The 17,750-nt window shown below is 40.7% G+C and overlaps 13 protein-coding genes across 13 annotated transcripts; 7 read left to right on the top strand and 6 right to left on the bottom strand.

The window, feature by feature from the left end:
- The first annotated feature begins 36 nt into the window (after positions 1 to 36).
- Positions 37 to 452, top strand: LOC121467029 (histone H4). The gene has a single exon (XM_041707832.1). It carries the CDS (start codon positions 93 to 95, stop codon positions 402 to 404), a length of 312 nt encoding a protein of 103 aa, XP_041563766.1. The 5' UTR covers positions 37 to 92; the 3' UTR covers positions 405 to 452.
- A 784-nt stretch (positions 453 to 1,236) lies between these two features.
- LOC121467027 (histone H2B) lies at positions 1,237 to 1,836 on the top strand. The gene has a single exon (XM_041707830.1). The coding sequence runs from the start codon at positions 1,417 to 1,419 to the stop codon at positions 1,786 to 1,788; it is 372 nt and encodes a 123-aa protein (XP_041563764.1). The 5' UTR covers positions 1,237 to 1,416; the 3' UTR covers positions 1,789 to 1,836.
- A 392-nt stretch (positions 1,837 to 2,228) lies between these two features.
- On the bottom strand, positions 2,229 to 3,081 carry LOC121467025 (histone H1-like). The gene has a single exon (XM_041707828.1). The coding sequence runs from the start codon at positions 3,065 to 3,067 to the stop codon at positions 2,318 to 2,320; it is 750 nt and encodes a 249-aa protein (XP_041563762.1). The 5' UTR covers positions 3,068 to 3,081; the 3' UTR covers positions 2,229 to 2,317.
- Positions 3,082 to 5,294: 2,213 nt separating this feature from the next.
- On the top strand, positions 5,295 to 5,710 carry LOC121467030 (histone H4). The gene has a single exon (XM_041707833.1). The coding sequence runs from the start codon at positions 5,351 to 5,353 to the stop codon at positions 5,660 to 5,662; it is 312 nt and encodes a 103-aa protein (XP_041563767.1). The 5' UTR covers positions 5,295 to 5,350; the 3' UTR covers positions 5,663 to 5,710.
- Positions 5,711 to 6,280: 570 nt separating this feature from the next.
- Positions 6,281 to 6,741, bottom strand: LOC121467026 (histone H2A). Its single transcript, XM_041707829.1, has one exon. The coding sequence runs from the start codon at positions 6,717 to 6,719 to the stop codon at positions 6,345 to 6,347; it is 375 nt and encodes a 124-aa protein (XP_041563763.1). The 5' UTR covers positions 6,720 to 6,741; the 3' UTR covers positions 6,281 to 6,344.
- A 198-nt stretch (positions 6,742 to 6,939) lies between these two features.
- On the top strand, positions 6,940 to 7,359 carry LOC121467028 (histone H2B). The gene has a single exon (XM_041707831.1). It carries the CDS (start codon positions 6,940 to 6,942, stop codon positions 7,309 to 7,311), a length of 372 nt encoding a protein of 123 aa, XP_041563765.1. The 3' UTR covers positions 7,312 to 7,359.
- A 392-nt stretch (positions 7,360 to 7,751) lies between these two features.
- Positions 7,752 to 8,604, bottom strand: LOC121467024 (histone H1-like). Its single transcript, XM_041707827.1, has one exon. The coding sequence runs from the start codon at positions 8,588 to 8,590 to the stop codon at positions 7,841 to 7,843; it is 750 nt and encodes a 249-aa protein (XP_041563761.1). The 5' UTR covers positions 8,591 to 8,604; the 3' UTR covers positions 7,752 to 7,840.
- A 2,245-nt stretch (positions 8,605 to 10,849) lies between these two features.
- On the top strand, positions 10,850 to 11,265 carry LOC121467052 (histone H4-like). The gene has a single exon (XM_041707854.1). It carries the CDS (start codon positions 10,906 to 10,908, stop codon positions 11,215 to 11,217), a length of 312 nt encoding a protein of 103 aa, XP_041563788.1. The 5' UTR covers positions 10,850 to 10,905; the 3' UTR covers positions 11,218 to 11,265.
- Positions 11,266 to 11,824: 559 nt separating this feature from the next.
- On the bottom strand, positions 11,825 to 12,284 carry LOC121467048 (histone H2A). The gene has a single exon (XM_041707851.1). It carries the CDS (start codon positions 12,260 to 12,262, stop codon positions 11,888 to 11,890), a length of 375 nt encoding a protein of 124 aa, XP_041563785.1. The 5' UTR covers positions 12,263 to 12,284; the 3' UTR covers positions 11,825 to 11,887.
- A 196-nt stretch (positions 12,285 to 12,480) lies between these two features.
- On the top strand, positions 12,481 to 12,902 carry LOC121467050 (histone H2B). The gene has a single exon (XM_041707852.1). The coding sequence runs from the start codon at positions 12,483 to 12,485 to the stop codon at positions 12,852 to 12,854; it is 372 nt and encodes a 123-aa protein (XP_041563786.1). The 5' UTR covers positions 12,481 to 12,482; the 3' UTR covers positions 12,855 to 12,902.
- A 390-nt stretch (positions 12,903 to 13,292) lies between these two features.
- LOC108135195 (histone H1-like) lies at positions 13,293 to 14,152 on the bottom strand. The gene has a single exon (XM_017255817.2). It carries the CDS (start codon positions 14,131 to 14,133, stop codon positions 13,384 to 13,386), a length of 750 nt encoding a protein of 249 aa, XP_017111306.2. The 5' UTR covers positions 14,134 to 14,152; the 3' UTR covers positions 13,293 to 13,383.
- A 2,245-nt stretch (positions 14,153 to 16,397) lies between these two features.
- Positions 16,398 to 16,813, top strand: LOC121467051 (histone H4). The gene has a single exon (XM_041707853.1). The coding sequence runs from the start codon at positions 16,454 to 16,456 to the stop codon at positions 16,763 to 16,765; it is 312 nt and encodes a 103-aa protein (XP_041563787.1). The 5' UTR covers positions 16,398 to 16,453; the 3' UTR covers positions 16,766 to 16,813.
- Positions 16,814 to 17,272: 459 nt separating this feature from the next.
- On the bottom strand, positions 17,273 to 17,739 carry LOC121467047 (histone H2A). Its single transcript, XM_041707850.1, has one exon. It carries the CDS (start codon positions 17,708 to 17,710, stop codon positions 17,336 to 17,338), a length of 375 nt encoding a protein of 124 aa, XP_041563784.1. The 5' UTR covers positions 17,711 to 17,739; the 3' UTR covers positions 17,273 to 17,335.
- Between the last annotated feature and the right edge of the window lie 11 nt (positions 17,740 to 17,750).

Raw genomic sequence — 17,750 nt, 5'->3', positions numbered from 1 at the left:
GGGTTTTTGGTATAAATAGGGGCACGCCGAAAAATTGAAATTAGTTCGTCAGTGACTTTCGTGCAGTGTGTTTATATAGAAAAGAGTGAATAATGACTGGTCGCGGTAAAGGAGGCAAAGGCTTGGGAAAAGGTGGCGCCAAACGTCATCGCAAAGTGCTGCGTGATAACATCCAGGGTATCACGAAGCCAGCTATCCGCCGTTTGGCTCGTCGTGGCGGTGTGAAGCGCATTTCTGGACTCATTTACGAGGAAACACGTGGTGTTCTGAAGGTGTTCCTGGAGAACGTAATCCGCGATGCCGTCACCTACACCGAACACGCCAAGAGGAAGACTGTCACAGCCATGGATGTTGTGTACGCCCTGAAGAGACAAGGCCGCACCCTGTACGGTTTCGGCGGTTAAAAAAACAGTACAGCTTGTACTTCATTCAACAATCGGTCCTTTTCAGGACCACCATTAAGTTTTCGAGAGGAGACAAATTTTCAAAACATTTTAGAATTTCTGCTTTTGTTAGCTGAAAGTTCCAAAGTAGGTAAATATTCTTCGCGGCCGTTCGGCAGTTGCTAATTCAGGTAGAGAAATGTGCGGCAAAGCAACCACTCGCTTTGTTCAAGATAAAGCTAGCTCCTAAATGTATTTTGTGCAGACTGTACTGCTTCAGATGCAGGCTAACCGGATTGCTAATCCGTCAGATAGCGTTCTGTCATAAATTCGTATTAGTCCCAAGCATCTTAGAATTTTGAAGTGAAAAGAAACTCGGTAATATCGCAGTAAATTATTATGTTCGCTGCAAACAATTTTTTTTACCCGAAATATGAACGTTCTTTCAAAATACCCATTTTATTAAAAATACTTTTGCCTTAGTCCTCGCTCTATTTGAAAATCGTTACAAATCTTTGGTAAAAACGTGGTCGTCCTGAAAAGGACGGTTGGGTTTGTTTTTATGTACAAGTATGTAGTTGGCTCTGCTTTTGGAACGTTTAAGCCTTCTTCTCGGTTTTCTTGGGCAACAGAACAGCCTGGATATTCCATCACGGCAGCCAGGTAAACTGGAGCGCCGGCACCAACACGCTCGGCATAGTTGCCCTTGCGGAGCAGACGGTGAATACGGCCTACTGGAAACTGAAGACCGGCACGATTGGAGCGGGACTTTGCCTTTCCCTTCACTTTGCCACCTTTTCCACGACCAGACATTTTGATTTGTTTCACTTAGTTCACTTAACACACAGAGAACGAATGCTAGTAAACATATGGAAGCCACATATTTATACTTTTTCGTCTGCTTGTGCGTTCAGTTAGGGGTAGTTTCCTTAGGCCTGAAAAGATTGCTCGAAAAAAAGTATAAACATGAACGCGTTTTCGCTCCGTTATGATCAGTGAATTGTGTTTGTGAAATCATAAGTGAATATAAATAATGCCGCCGAAAACCAGTGGAAAGGCAGCCAAGAAGGCTGGCAAGGCTCAGAAGAACATCACCAAGACCGACAAGAAGAAGAAGCGCAAGAGGAAGGAGAGCTATGCCATCTACATTTACAAGGTCCTGAAACAGGTCCACCCTGACACCGGCATTTCGTCGAAGGCGATGAGCATCATGAACAGCTTTGTGAATGATATCTTCGAGCGTATTGCTGCCGAGGCTTCTCGTCTGGCTCACTACAACAAGCGCTCAACAATCACCAGTCGGGAAATCCAAACTGCTGTCCGTCTGCTCCTGCCCGGAGAGTTGGCCAAGCACGCTGTCAGTGAGGGAACCAAGGCTGTCACCAAGTACACCAGCTCCAAGTAAATATCTCTTGCTGCGTATGCGGAGAAAGAACCAAAACGGCCCTTTTCAGGGCCACAAAATATATTACCAAAAGAAACTACATTTTCAATATACCATTTGTCCTAAATATGTAACGATAAAATTAGTCTTTGTTTTTATATTTTAAAAATTAGGGATATATACCTAAGCTACGCTATATAATTTATAATTATTATTATATTATTCTTATGCATGGAAAAGGGCATGCCAAGAAGAAATCGCCTCAACCTAGATTGCACTGCGTTGCTAACTTTTGGTCAGCAATATTAAATTAAATTTAAAGATGTTACCAGCAGCACAATTTGTCAATTAAAAAAATATTAAATTTGTATAAATTAATTGATTTATAAGCTTAATGACTATAATTTGAATGTTTTTGAATTGAAAGTTTTTTTCTCTTGTTAACGAATGTTGTAGCCCTGAAAAGGGCTTGTTTAAACAAATTTCAGATTTGAAAATCTAAAATTGCGATTTTGAGCGCGGACTGGTACAGATACTGTACTTTTCCAGTTTACTTCTTAGCAGCCGTAGTCTTTGCTTTCGGCTTCTTAGCGGTAGCAGGAGCAGCTGCTTTCTTTATCACCTTTTTGGGCTTAGCTGACGCCGCTGGTTTGGCCTTGGGTGCTTTGGCCACCTTCGGTTTCGCTGCGGTAGTTTTGGCCTTTGTTGCTGCTGGTTTTGCCTTCACGGTTCCAGTTTTCTTGGCATCCTTGGCTTTTGCCTTCTCGGTTTTCTTTTTCTCGGCGGTCTTTTTGGTGGCCACAGCCTTTTTAGCTTTGGGCTTCTTGTCAGCAGCTCCGGCAGCTTTCTTGGCGGTGACACCGGTCTTCTTAACGGCTACCTTCTTGCTTTTGACCTTTTTATCAACAGACGCAACTTTTGGCTTGGGATCCTTCTTGGCCGAGGCTGACAGTTTAAATGAACCAGACGCACCCTTTCCCTTTGTTTGGATCAGCTTTCCATTGACCACGGCCGATTTCAAGTACTTCTTGATGAATGGAGCCAGTTTTTGGGCATCGCATTTGTATGTGGCAGTGATATATTTCTTAATTGCCAGAAGCGAAGAGCCGCCACGTTCCTTCAAGTTCTTAATTGAAGCGTCCACCATTTGCTGAGTTGGCGGGTGCGATGGTGGTGCAGTCGGCTTCTTTGCCTTTGTGGCAGCAGATCCAGTTACCTTTTTGGCAGCCACCTTTTTCTCAACTGGCGCTGGTGGAGCAGCCACTGGGGACGCGGACGTTGCAACTGCAGAATCAGACATCTTTGTTCACTCGAAAACACTTTTTTGTTTAGAAAATGGCGCGCGCGCTTGCCGCCGACCTCCTTCATTCGGATGAGAATCGAGGAGGAGAGCACTTTAACTATGGGTCTGACACCAGTCATTTGCTGTGCAAATGTTTACTTGAAGTGCAAACTTATTTTCCTGTATTTAGAGTTTAAAAACTTTATTAAAAACAAAGTATTTATTTTTTCACATTCTTAAATAATCCATAAAGTTCTTAGCATTTTTTAAATTTTAATATTTGGTTTTGGCAACCTTTTATAGCTGAATGAACTTGACCATTGACATTTGTAACATGAGCAATTTTTTTTAAAACCTATTTTAAAATAAGAAATCTAACAATTACTTGTACAATTGTCAATTAAAAATGAAATTTAAACTTTTTCTTTAAGAAACACTGAAAATATACTTACTTTTCATTAAAAAAGTTATTTTATTACTTGTTTTAAGTTGAGCCTAGGCTACATAAAAAGTTGGCTTTCAAGGGAGAAGCAGCCATAGTTTTCGGAATGAAAAAAATATAAATATTTTTAAATTTCATAGTTATTTGTGATTTTCTTAAGCAAATTATTTGTTTGCTTTAGTCGATTACATTTTTCAGATGTTTTTATTTGTAGTTTGTCCAAAAGAGGCTTATTTGTGCCTCATATATGAATCAAGTTAAAGTCACATTGAAGATTATGTCAAAAAAAATTGAAATTTTATTATATTGTTATTCTTTTTTATTTTATTTATTAAATTACGTATTCGTTAACGTTGCGAAGCTATATTCAGCAAGTGTTTAACATTTTTTCGATTTTTTTGATGACGTTTAAAAGTGCAATAAAGTTCGTGCTTGTCCCATATAACCTTGCCCCTTGTATAATCCCACCAATTACCAACCGAAATAAAAAACACAAAATCTATCTTTTTTAATACATTTGATGTTTTATTAAATAAATATAGGATTCAAAAACGTTGCTAAGTTATTTTTAGAGTGATTTAAACAGTTTTTTGATTTTTCTATAACATTTGAGTGGTTTGTGCCTGTTCCACACAACTTTGCTCCCTATAAAAATCACACTATATTCAAGCCGAAATAAAAATATAAACTTGGTTTCGTTCAACAAATTGTTGTCTTTGTTTAATAAATAAATAATTTATAAACGTTGCAAAGTTATTTTCCGAATGTGTTTTTCAGTTTTTCAATTTTTTAACGACGTTTGAATGTTTAATACAGTTCGTGTTTGTCCCATACAACCGTACCCCTTGTAAAAATCCCACCAAGTACAGACCGAAATAAAAATGTGATCTGTTTTAATATATTTATTGACTCATTAAATAAACAAAGAATTTTAGAGTGATTTTAAAAGTTTTTTAATGACGTTTGAATGCTTATTATAGTTCGTGCTTTGCACATACAATCGTAACGCCATTTGAAACTACCACACCTTCACAACGAATCATTAACTGAAATAAAAACGAACATAATACATATTTATGAATTAAAAATAAAAAAGCTTGTAAAATAAAAATAAATATCTCATTGAATGTATTTTGTGGTCCTGAAAAGGACCGATTTGTATAAAATATGGTAGCGCAATGGTGGCCAGTTGATGCAGTCTCAACTTAAGCACGCTCGCCGCGAATGCGACGGGCCAACTGGATGTCCTTGGGCATGATCGTCACACGCTTGGCATGAATGGCACACAAGTTGGTATCTTCAAAGAGGCCGACCAGATAGGCTTCGCTGGCTTCCTGAAGAGCCATCACCGCCGAGCTCTGGAATCTCAAGTCAGTCTTAAAATCCTGAGCGATTTCACGCACTAGACGCTGGAAAGGCAGTTTGCGGATCAGCAGTTCGGTACTCTTCTGGTAGCGACGGATCTCACGCAGGGCCACAGTGCCGGGGCGATAGCGATGTGGCTTCTTCACGCCTCCGGTGGCTGGGGCGCTCTTGCGAGCGGCCTTAGTAGCCAGTTGTTTGCGTGGCGCCTTGCCACCAGTCGATTTGCGAGCGGTTTGCTTGGTACGAGCCATAATTGATTTGGATGTTCACTAACGTTCGGCGCGATCGCTACCTACTTATATAGCAAAAGTGGAGGGTTGGAAAGAGAGAGGAGCAGACGCCATTTCATTTGGCGAGCCAAGAGCGAGGCGAACATATCGTTCGCACTCGCTCTGGTTTCTTGGGTTTTTGGTATAAATAGGGGCACGCCGAAAAATTGAAATTAGTTCGTCAGTGACTTTCGTGCAGTGTGTTTATATAGAAAAGAGTGAATAATGACTGGTCGCGGTAAAGGAGGCAAAGGCTTGGGAAAAGGTGGCGCCAAACGTCATCGCAAAGTGCTGCGTGATAACATCCAGGGTATCACGAAGCCAGCTATCCGCCGTTTGGCTCGTCGTGGCGGTGTGAAGCGCATTTCTGGACTCATTTACGAGGAAACACGTGGTGTTCTGAAGGTGTTCCTGGAGAACGTAATCCGCGATGCCGTCACCTACACCGAACACGCCAAGAGGAAGACTGTCACAGCCATGGATGTTGTGTACGCCCTGAAGAGACAAGGCCGCACCCTGTACGGTTTCGGCGGTTAAAAAAACAGTACAGCTTGTACTTCATTCAACAATCGGTCCTTTTCAGGACCACCATTAAGTTTTCGAGAGGAGACAAATTTTCAAAACATTTTAGAATTTCTGCTTTTGTTAGCTGAGAATTCCAAAGTAGGTAAATATTCTTCGCGGCCGTTCGGCAGTTGCTAATTCAGGTAGAGAAATATGCGGCAAAGCAACCACTCGCTTTGTTCAAGATAAAGCTAGCTCCTAAATGTATTTTGTGCAGACTGTACTGCTTCAGATGCAGGCTAACCGGATTGCTAATCCGTCAGATAGCGTTCTGTCATAAATTCGTATTAGTCCCAAGCATCTTAGAATTTTGAAGTGAAAAGAAACTCGGTAATATCGCAGTAAATTATTATGTTCGCTGCAAACAATTTTTTTTACCCGAAATATGAACGTTCTTTCAAAATACCCATTTTATTAAAAATACTTTTGCCTTAGTCCTCGCTCTATTTGAAAATCGTTACAAATCTTTGGTAAAAACGTGGTCGTCCTGAAAAGGACGGTTGGGTTTGTTTTTATGTACAAGTATGTACATAGTTGGCTCTACGCTCTATTTGAAAATCTTTACAATTCTTTGGTAAAAACGTGGTCGTCCTGAAAAGGACGGTTGGGTTTGTTTTTATGTACAAGTATGTAGTTGGCTCTGCTTTTGGAACGTTTAAGCCTTCTTCTCGGTTTTCTTGGGCAACAGAACAGCCTGGATGTTGGGCAAAACTCCACCTTGGGCAATGGTGACGCCGGAGAGCAGCTTGTTCAACTCCTCGTCGTTGCGAATGGCCAGCTGCAGATGACGCGGGATTATCCTAGTCTTCTTGTTGTCACGAGCAGCATTGCCAGCCAACTCGAGTACTTCAGCGGCCAGATATTCCATCACGGCAGCCAGGTAAACTGGAGCGCCGGCACCAACACGCTCGGCATAGTTGCCCTTGCGGAGCAGACGGTGAATACGGCCTACTGGAAACTGAAGACCGGCACGATTGGAGCGGGACTTTGCCTTTCCCTTCACTTTGCCACCTTTTCCACGACCAGACATTTTGATTTGTTTCACTTAGTTCACTTAACACACAGAGAACGAATGCTAGTAAACATATGGAAGCCACATATTTATACTTTTTCGTCTGCTTGTGCGTTCAGTTAGGGGTAGTTTCCTTAGGCCTGAAAAGATTGCTCGAAAAAAAGTATAAACATGAACGCGTTTTCGCTCCGTTATGATCAGTGAATTGTGTTTGTGAAATCATAAGTGAATATAAATAATGCCGCCGAAAACCAGTGGAAAGGCAGCCAAGAAGGCTGGCAAGGCTCAGAAGAACATCACCAAGACCGACAAGAAGAAGAAGCGCAAGAGGAAGGAGAGCTATGCCATCTACATTTACAAGGTCCTGAAACAGGTCCACCCTGACACCGGCATTTCGTCGAAGGCGATGAGCATCATGAACAGCTTTGTGAATGATATCTTCGAGCGTATTGCTGCCGAGGCTTCTCGTCTGGCTCACTACAACAAGCGCTCAACAATCACCAGTCGGGAAATCCAAACTGCTGTCCGTCTGCTCCTGCCCGGAGAGTTGGCCAAGCACGCTGTCAGTGAGGGAACCAAGGCTGTCACCAAGTACACCAGCTCCAAGTAAATATCTCTTGCTGCGTATGCGGAGAAAGAACCAAAACGGCCCTTTTCAGGGCCACAAAATATATTACCAAAAGAAACTACATTTTCAATATACCATTTGTCCTAAATATGTAACGATAAAATTAGTCTTTGTTTTTATATTTTAAAAATTAGGGATATATACCTAAGCTACGCTATATAATTTATAATTATTATTATATTATTCTTATGCATGGAAAAGGGCATGCCAAGAAGAAATCGCCTCAACCTAGATTGCACTGCGTTGCTAACTTTTGGTCAGCAATATTAAATTAAATTTAAAGATGTTACCAGCAGCACAATTTGTCAATTAAAAAAATATTAAATTTGTATAAATTAATTGATTTATAAGCTTAATGACTATAATTTGAATGTTTTTGAATTGAAAGTTTTTTTCTCTTGTTAACGAATGTTGTAGCCCTGAAAAGGGCTTGTTTAAACAAATTTCAGATTTGAAAATCTAAAATTGCGATTTTGAGCGCGGACTGGTACAGATACTGTACTTTTCCAGTTTACTTCTTAGCAGCCGTAGTCTTTGCTTTCGGCTTCTTAGCGGTAGCAGGAGCAGCTGCTTTCTTTATCACCTTTTTGGGCTTAGCTGACGCCGCTGGTTTGGCCTTGGGTGCTTTGGCCACCTTCGGTTTCGCTGCGGTAGTTTTGGCCTTTGTTGCTGCTGGTTTTGCCTTCACGGTTCCAGTTTTCTTGGCATCCTTGGCTTTTGCCTTCTCGGTTTTCTTTTTCTCGGCGGTCTTTTTGGTGGCCACAGCCTTTTTAGCTTTGGGCTTCTTGTCAGCAGCTCCGGCAGCTTTCTTGGCGGTGACACCGGTCTTCTTAACGGCTACCTTCTTGCTTTTGACCTTTTTATCAACAGACGCAACTTTTGGCTTGGGATCCTTCTTGGCCGAGGCTGACAGTTTAAATGAACCAGACGCACCCTTTCCCTTTGTTTGGATCAGCTTTCCATTGACCACGGCCGATTTCAAGTACTTCTTGATGAATGGAGCCAGTTTTTGGGCATCGCATTTGTATGTGGCAGTGATATATTTCTTAATTGCCAGAAGCGAAGAGCCGCCACGTTCCTTCAAGTTCTTAATTGAAGCGTCCACCATTTGCTGAGTTGGCGGGTGCGATGGTGGTGCAGTCGGCTTCTTTGCCTTTGTGGCAGCAGATCCAGTTACCTTTTTGGCAGCCACCTTTTTCTCAACTGGCGCTGGTGGAGCAGCCACTGGGGACGCGGACGTTGCAACTGCAGAATCAGACATCTTTGTTCACTCGAAAACACTTTTTTGTTTAGAAAATGGCGCGCGCGCTTGCCGCCGACCTCCTTCATTCGGATGAGAATCGAGGAGGAGAGCACTTTAACTATGGGTCTGACACCAGTCATTTGCTGTGCAAATGTTTACTTGAAGTGCAAACTTATTTTCCTGTATTTAGAGTTTAAAAACTTTATTAAAAACAAAGTATTTATTTTTTCACATTCTTAAATAATCCATAAAGTTCTTAGCATTTTTTAAATTTTAATATTTGGTTTTGGCAACCTTTTATAGCTGAATGAACTTGACCATTGACATTTGTAACATGAGCAATTTTTTTTAAAACCTATTTTAAAATAAGAAATCTAACAATTACTTGTACAATTGTCAATTAAAAATGAAATTTAAACTTTTTCTTTAAGAAACACTGAAAATATACTTACTTTTCATTAAAAAAGTTATTTTATTACTTGTTTTAAGTTGAGCCTAGGCTACATAAAAAGTTGGCTTTCAAGGGAGAAGCAGCCATAGTTTTCGGAATGAAAAAAATATAAATATTTTTAAATTTCATAGTTATTTGTGATTTTCTTAAGCAAATTATTTGTTTGCTTTAGTCGATTACATTTTTCAGATGTTTTTATTTGTAGTTTGTCCTCTTTTGGCTTATTTGTGCCTCATATATGAATCAAGTTAAAGTCACATTGAAGATTATGTCAAAAAAAAATTGAAATTTTATTCTATTGTTATTCTTTTTTATTTTATTTATTAAATTACGTATTCGTTAACGTTGCGAAGCTATATTCAGCAAGTGTTTAACATTTTTTCGATTTTTTTGATGACGTTTAAAAGTGCAATAAAGTTCGTGCTTGTCCCATATAACCTTGCCCCTTGTATAATCCCACCAATTACCAAACGAAATAAAAAACACAAAATCTATCTTTTTTAATACATTTGATGTTTTATTAAATAAATATAGGATTCAAAATCGTTGCTAAGTTATTTTTAGAGTGATTTAAACAGTTTTTTGATTTTTCTATAACATTTGAGTGGTTTGTGCCTGTTCCACACAACTTTGCTCCCTATAAAAATCACACTATATTCAAGCCGAAATAAAAATATAAACTTGGTTTCGTTCAACAAATTGTTGTCTTTGTTTAATAAATAAATAATTTATAAACGTTGCAAAGTTATTTTCCGAATGTGTTTTTCAGTTTTTCAATTTTTTAACGACGTTTGAATGTTTAATACAGTTCGTGTTTGTCCCATACAACCGTACCCCTTGTAAAAATCCCACCAAGTACAGACCGAAATAAAAATGTGATCTGTTTTAATATATTTATTGACTCATTAAATAAACAAAGAATTTTAGAGTGATTTTAAAAGTTTTTTAATGACGTTTGAATGCTTATTATAGTTCGTGCTTTGCACATACAATCGTAACGCCATTTGAAACTACCACACCTTCACAACGAATCATTAACTGAAATAAAAAACGAACATAATACATATTTATGAATTAAAAATAAAAAAGCTTGTAAAATAAAAATAAATATCTCATTGAATGTATTTTGTGGTCCTGAAAAGGACCGATTTGTATAAAATATGGTAGCGCAATGGTGGCCAGTTGATGCAGTCTCAACTTAAGCACGCTCGCCGCGAATGCGACGGGCCAACTGGATGTCCTTGGGCATGATCGTCACACGCTTGGCATGAATGGCACACAAGTTGGTATCTTCAAAGAGGCCGACCAGATAGGCTTCGCTGGCTTCCTGAAGAGCCATCACCGCCGAGCTCTGGAATCTCAAGTCAGTCTTAAAATCCTGAGCGATTTCACGCACTAGACGCTGGAAAGGCAGTTTGCGGATCAGCAGTTCGGTACTCTTCTGGTAGCGACGGATCTCACGCAGGGCCACAGTGCCGGGGCGATAGCGATGTGGCTTCTTCACGCCTCCGGTGGCTGGGGCGCTCTTGCGAGCGGCCTTAGTAGCCAGTTGTTTGCGTGGCGCCTTGCCACCAGTCGATTTGCGAGCGGTTTGCTTGGTACGAGCCATAATTGATTTGGATGTTCACTACTGTTCACTTCACGTCTAAAAACACAATAAACGTTCGGCGCGATCGCTACCTACTTATATAGCAAAAGTGGAGGGTTGGAAAGAGAGAGGAGCAGACGCCATTTCATTTGGCGAGCCAAGAGCGAGGCGAACATATCGTTCGCACTCGCTCGGGTTTCTTGGGTTTTTGGTATAAATAGGGGCACGCCGAAAAATTGAAATTAGTTCGTCAGTGACTTTCGTGCAGTGTGTTTATATAGAAAAGAGTGAATAATGACTGGTCGCGGTAAAGGAGGCAAAGGCTTGGGAAAAGGTGGCGCCAAACGTCATCGCGAAGTGCTGCGTGATAACATCCAGGGTATCACGAAGCCAGCTATCCGCCGTTTGGCTCGTCGTGGCGGTGTGAAGCGCATTTCTGGACTCATTTACGAGGAAACACGTGGTGTTCTGAAGGTGTTCCTGGAGAACGTAATCCGCGATGCCGTCACCTACACCGAACACGCCAAGAGGAAGACTGTCACAGCCATGGATGTTGTGTACGCCCTGAAGAGACAAGGCCGCACCCTGTACGGTTTCGGCGGTTAAAAAAACAGTACAGCTTGTACTTCATTCAACAATCGGTCCTTTTCAGGACCACCATTAAGTTTTCGAGAGGAGACAAATTTTCAAAACATTTTAGAATTTCTGCTTTTGTTAGCTGAAAATTCCAAAGTAGGTAAATATTCTTCGCGGCCGTTCGGCAGTTGCTAATTCAGGTAGAGAAATGTGCGGCAAAGCAACCACTCGCTTTGTTCAAGATAAAGCTAGCTCCTAAATGTATTTTGTGCAGACTGTACTGCTTCAGATGCAGGCTAACCGGATTGCTAATCCGTCAGATAGCGTTCTGTCATAAATTCGTATTAGTCCCAAGCATCTTAGAATTTTGAAGTGAAAAGAAACTCGGTAATATCGCAGTAAATTATTATGTTCGCTGCAAACAATTTTTTTTACCCGAAATATGAACGTTCTTTCAAAATACCCATTTTATTAAAAATACTTTTGCTCGCTCTATTTGAAAATCTTTACAATTCTTTGGTAAAAACGTGGTCGTCCTGAAAAGGACGGTTGGGTTTGTTTTTATGTACAAGTATGTAGTTGGCTCTACGCTCTATTTGAAAATCTTTACAATTCTTTGGTAAAAACGTGGTCGTCCTGAAAAGGACGGTTGGGTTTGTTTTTATGTACAAGTATGTAGTTGGCTCTGCTTTTGGAACGTTTAAGCCTTCTTCTCGGTCTTCTTGGGCAACAGAACAGCCTGGATGTTGGGCAAAACTCCACCTTGGGCAATGGTGACGCCGGAGAGTAGCTTGTTCAACTCCTCGTCGTTGCGAATGGCCAGCTGCAGATGACGCGGGATTATCCTAGTCTTCTTGTTGTCACGAGCAGCATTGCCAGCCAACTCGAGTACTTCAGCGGCCAGATATTCCATCACGGCAGCCAGGTAAACTGGAGCGCCGGCACCAACACGCTCGGCATAGTTGCCCTTGCGGAGCAGACGGTGAATACGGCCTACTGGAAACTGAAGACCGGCACGATTGGAGCGGGACTTTGCCTTTCCCTTCACTTTGCCACCTTTTCCACGACCAGACATTTTGATTTATTTCACTTAGTTCACTTAACACACAGAGAACGAATGCTAGTAAACATATGGAAGCCACATATTTATACTTTTTCGTCTGCTTGTGCGTTCAGTTAGGGGTAGTTTCCTTAGGCCTGAAAAGATTGCTCGAAAAAAAGTATAAACATGAACGCGTTTTCGCTCCGTTATGATCACTGAATTGTGTTTGTGAAATCATAAGTGAATATAAATAATGCCGCCGAAAACCAGTGGAAAGGCAGCCAAGAAGGCTGGCAAGGCTCAGAAGAACATCACCAAGACCGACAAGAAGAAGAAGCGCAAGAGGAAGGAGAGCTATGCCATCTACATTTACAAGGTCCTGAAACAGGTCCACCCTGACACCGGCATTTCGTCGAAGGCGATGAGCATCATGAACAGCTTTGTGAATGATATCTTCGAGCGTATTGCTGCCGAGGCTTCTCGTCTGGCTCACTACAACAAGCGCTCAACAATCACCAGTAGGGAAATCCAAACTGCTGTCCGTCTGCTCCTGCCCGGAGAGTTGGCCAAGCACGCTGTCAGTGAGGGAACCAAGGCTGTCACCAAGTACACCAGCTCCAAGTAAATATCTCTTGCTGCGTATGCGGAGAAAGAACCAAAACGGCCCTTTTCAGGGCCACAAAATATATTACCAAAAGAAACTACATTTTCAATATACCATTTGTCCTAAATATGTAACGATAAAATTAGTCTTTGTTTTTATATTTTAAAAATTAGGGATATATACCTAAGCTACGCTATATAATTTATAATTATTATTATATTATTCTTATGCATGGAAAAGGGCATGCCAAGAAGAAATCGCCTCAACCTAGATTGCACTGCGTTGCTAACTTTTGGTCAGCAATATTAAATTAAATTTAAAGATGTTACCAGCAGCACAATTTGTCAATTAAAAAAATATTAAATTTGTATAAATTAATTGATTTATAAGCTTAATGACTATAATTTGAATGTTTTTGAATTGAAAGTTTTTTTCTCTTGTTAACGAATGTTGTAGCCCTGAAAAGGGCTTGTTTAAATAAATTTCAGATTTGAAAATCTAAAATTGCGATTTTGAGCGCGGACTGGTACAGATACTGTACTTTTCCAGTTTACTTCTTAGCAGCCGTAGTCTTTGCTTTCGGCTTCTTAGCGGTAGCAGGAGCAGCTGCTTTCTTTATCACCTTTTTGGGCTTAGCTGACGCCGCTGGTTTGACCTTGGGTGCTTTGGCCACCTTCGGTTTCGCTGCGGTAGTTTTGGCCTTTGTTGCTGCTGGTTTTGCCTTCACGGTTCCAGTTTTCTTGGCATCCTTGGCTTTTGCCTTCTCGGTTTTCTTTTTCTCGGCGGTCTTTTTGGTAGCCACAGCCTTCTTAGCTTTGGGCTTCTTGTCAGCAGCTCCGGCAGCTTTCTTGGCGGTGACACCGGTCTTCTTAACGGCTACCTTCTTGCTTTTGACCTTTTTATCAACAGACGCAACTTTTGGCTTGGGATCCTTCTTGGCCGAGGCTGACAGTTTAAATGAACCAGACGCACCCTTTCCCTTTGTTTGGATCAGCTTTCCATTGACCACGGCCGATTTCAAGTACTTCTTGATGAATGGAGCCAGTTTTTGGGCATCGCATTTGTATGTGGCAGTGATATATTTCTTAATTGCCAGAAGCGAAGAGCCGCCACGTTCCTTCAAGTTCTTGATTGAAGCGTCCACCATTTGCTGAGTTGGCGGGTGCGATGGTGGTGCAGTCGGCTTCTTTGCCTTTGTGGCAGCAGATCCAGTTGCCTTTTTGGCAGCCACCTTTTTCTCAACTGGCGCTGGTGGGGCAGCCACTGGGGACGCGGACGTTGCAACTGCAGAATCAGACATCTTTGTTCACTCGAAAACACTTTTTTGTTTAGAAAATGGCGCGCGCGTTGCCGCCGACCTCCTTCATTCGGATGAGAATCGAGGAGGAGAGCACTTTAACTATGGGTCTGACACCAGTCATTTGCTGTGCAAATGTTTACTTGAAGTGCAAACTTATTTTCCTGTATTTAGAGTTTAAAAACTTTATTAAAAACAAAGTATTTATTTTTTCACATTCTTAAATAATCCATAAAGTTCTTAGCATTTTTTAAATTTTAATATTTGGTTTTGGCAACCTTTTATAGCTGAATGAACTTGACCATTGACATTTGTAACATGAGCAATTTTTTTTAAAACCTATTTTAAAATAAGAAATCTAACAATTACTTGTACAATTGTCAATTAAAAATGAAATTTAAACTTTTTTCTTTAAGAAACACTGAAAATATACTTACTTTTCATTAAAAAGTTATTTTATTACTTGTTTTAAGTTGAGCCTAGGCTACTTAAAAAGTTGGCTTTCAAGGGAGAAGCAGCCATAGTTTTCGGAATGAAAAAAATATAAATATTTTTAAATTTCATAGTTATTTGTGATTTTCTTAAGCAAATTATTTGTTTGCTTTAGTCGATTACATTTTTCAGATGTTTTTATTTGTAGTTTGTCCAAAAGAGGCTTATTTGTGCCTCATATATGAATCAAGTTAAAGTCACATTGAAGATTATGTCAAAAAAAATTTAAATTTTATTATATTGTTATTCTTTTTTATTTTATTTATTAAATTACGTATTCGTTAACGTTGCGAAGCTATATTCAGCAAGTGTTTAACATTTTTTCGATTTTTTTGATGACGTTTAAAAGTGCAATAAAGTTCGTGCTTGTCCCATATAACCTTGCCCCTTGTATAATCCCACCAATTACCAAACGAAATAAAAAACACAAAATCTATCTTTTTTAATACATTTGATGTTTTATTAAATAAATATAGGATTCAAAATCGTTGCTAAGTTATTTTTAGAGTGATTTAAACAGTTTTTTGATTTTTCTATAACATTTGAGTGGTTTGTGCCTGTTCCACACAACTTTGCTCCCTATAAAAATCACACTATATTCAAGCCGAAATAAAAATATAAACTTGGTTTCGTTCAACAAATTGTTGTCTTTGTTTAATAAATAAATAATTTATAAACGTTGCAAAGTTATTTTCCGAATGTGTTTTTCAGTTTTTCAATTTTTTAACGACGTTTGAATGTTTAATATAGTTCGTGTTTGTCCCATACAACCGTACCCCTTGTAAAAATCCCACCAAGTACAGACCGAAATAAAAATGTGATCTGTTTTAATATATTTATTGACTCATTAAATAAACAAAGAATTTTAGAGTGATTTTAAAAGTTTTTAATTTTTTAATGACGTTTGAATGTTTATTATAGTTCGTGCTTTGCACATACAATCGTAACGCCATTTGAAACTACCACACCTTCACAACGAATCATTAACTGAAATAAAAAACGAACATAATACATATTTATGAATTAAAAATAAAAAAGCTTGTAAAATAAAAATAAATATCTCATTGAATGTATTTTGTGGTCCTGAAAAGGACCGATTTGTATAAAATATGGTAGCGCAATGGTGGCCAGTTGATGCAGTCTCAACTTAAGCACGCTCGCCGCGAATGCGACGGGCCAACTGGATGTCCTTGGGCATGATCGTCACACGCTTGGCATGAATGGCACACAAGTTGGTATCTTCAAAGAGGCCGACCAGATAGGCTTCGCTGGCTTCCTGAAGAGCCATCACCGCCGAGCTCTGGAATCTCAAGTCAGTCTTAAAATCCTGAGCGATTTCACGCACTAGACGCTGGAAAGGCAGTTTGCGGATCAGCAGTTCGGTACTCTTCTGGTAGCGACGGATCTCACGCAGGGCCACAGTGCCGGGGCGATAGCGATGTGGCTTCTTCACGCCTCCGGTGGCTGGGGCGCTCTTGCGAGCGGCCTTAGTAGCCAGTTGTTTGCGTGGCGCCTTGCCACCAGTCGATTTGCGAGCGGTTTGCTTGGTACGAGCCATAATTGATTTGGATGTTCACTACTGTTCACTTCACGTCTAAAAACACAATAAACGTTCGGCGCGATCGCTACCTACTTATATAGCAAAAGTGGAGGGTTGGAAAGAGAGAGGAGCAGACGCCATTTCATTTGGCGAGCCAAGAGCGAGGCGAACATATCGTTCGCACTCGCTCGGGTTTCTTGGGTTTTTGGTATAAATAGGGGCACGCCGAAAAATTGAAATTAGTTCGTCAGTGACTTTCGTGCAGTGTGTTTATATAGAAAAGAGTGAATAATGACTGGTCGCGGTAAAGGAGGCAAAGGCTTGGGAAAAGGTGGCGCCAAACGTCATCGCAAAGTGCTGCGTGATAACATCCAGGGTATCACGAAGCCAGCTATCCGCCGTTTGGCTCGTCGTGGCGGTGTGAAGCGCATTTCTGGACTCATTTACGAGGAAACACGTGGTGTTCTGAAGGTGTTCCTGGAGAACGTAATCCGCGATGCCGTCACCTACACCGAACACGCCAAGAGGAAGACTGTCACAGCCATGGATGTTGTGTACGCCCTGAAGAGACAAGGCCGCACCCTGTACGGTTTCGGCGGTTAAAAAAACAGTACAGCTTGTACTTCATTCAACAATCGGTCCTTTTCAGGACCACCATTAAGTTTTCGAGAGGAGACAAATTTTCAAAACATTTTAGAATTTCTGCTTTTGTTAGCTGAGAATTCCAAAGTAGGTAAATATTCTTCGCGGCCGTTCGGCAGTTGCTAATTCAGGTAGAGAAATGTGCGGCAAAGCAACCACTCGCTTTGTTCAAGATAAAGCTAGCTCCTAAATGTATTTTGTGCAGACTGTACTGCTTCAGATGCAGGCTAACCGGATTGCTAATCCGTCAGATAGCGTTCTGTCATAAATTCGTATTAGTCCCAAGCATCTTAGAATTTTGAAGTGAAAAGAAACTCGGTAATATCGCAGTAAATTATTATGTTCGCTGCAAACAATTTTTTTTACCCGAAATATGAACGTTCTTTCAAAATACCCATTTTATTAAAAATACTTTTGCTCGCTCTATTTGAAAATCTTTACAATTCTTTGGTAAAAACGTGGTCGTCCTGAAAAGGACGGTTGGGTTTGTTTTTATGTACAAGTATGTAGTTGGCTCTGCTTTTGGAACGTTTAAGCCTTCTTCTCGGTCTTCTTGGGCAACAGAACAGCCTGGATGTTGGGCAAAACTCCACCTTGGGCAATGGTGACGCCGGAGAGTAGCTTGTTCAACTCCTCGTCGTTGCGAATGGCCAGCTGCAGATGACGCGGGATTATCCTAGTCTTCTTGTTGTCACGAGCAGCATTGCCAGCCAACTCGAGTACTTCAGCGGCCAGATATTCCATCACGGCAGCCAGGTAAACTGGAGCGCCGGCACCAACACGCTCGGCATAGTTGCCCTTGCGGAGCAGACGGTGAATACGGCCTACTGGAAACTGAAGACCGGCACGATTGGAGCGGGACTTTGCCTTTCCCTTCACTTTGCCACCTTTTCCACGACCAGACATTTTGATTTATTTCACTTAGTTCACTTAACACACAGAGAAC

Source organism: Drosophila elegans, unplaced genomic scaffold (genome assembly GCF_018152505.1).
Source record: "Drosophila elegans isolate 14027-0461.03 unplaced genomic scaffold, ASM1815250v1 contig_207, whole genome shotgun sequence".
Lineage (NCBI taxonomy): Eukaryota > Metazoa > Arthropoda > Insecta > Diptera > Drosophilidae > Drosophila > Drosophila elegans.
Note: the sequence above shows the minus strand (reverse complement) of the source record. Positions and strands in the feature narration are given on the sequence as shown.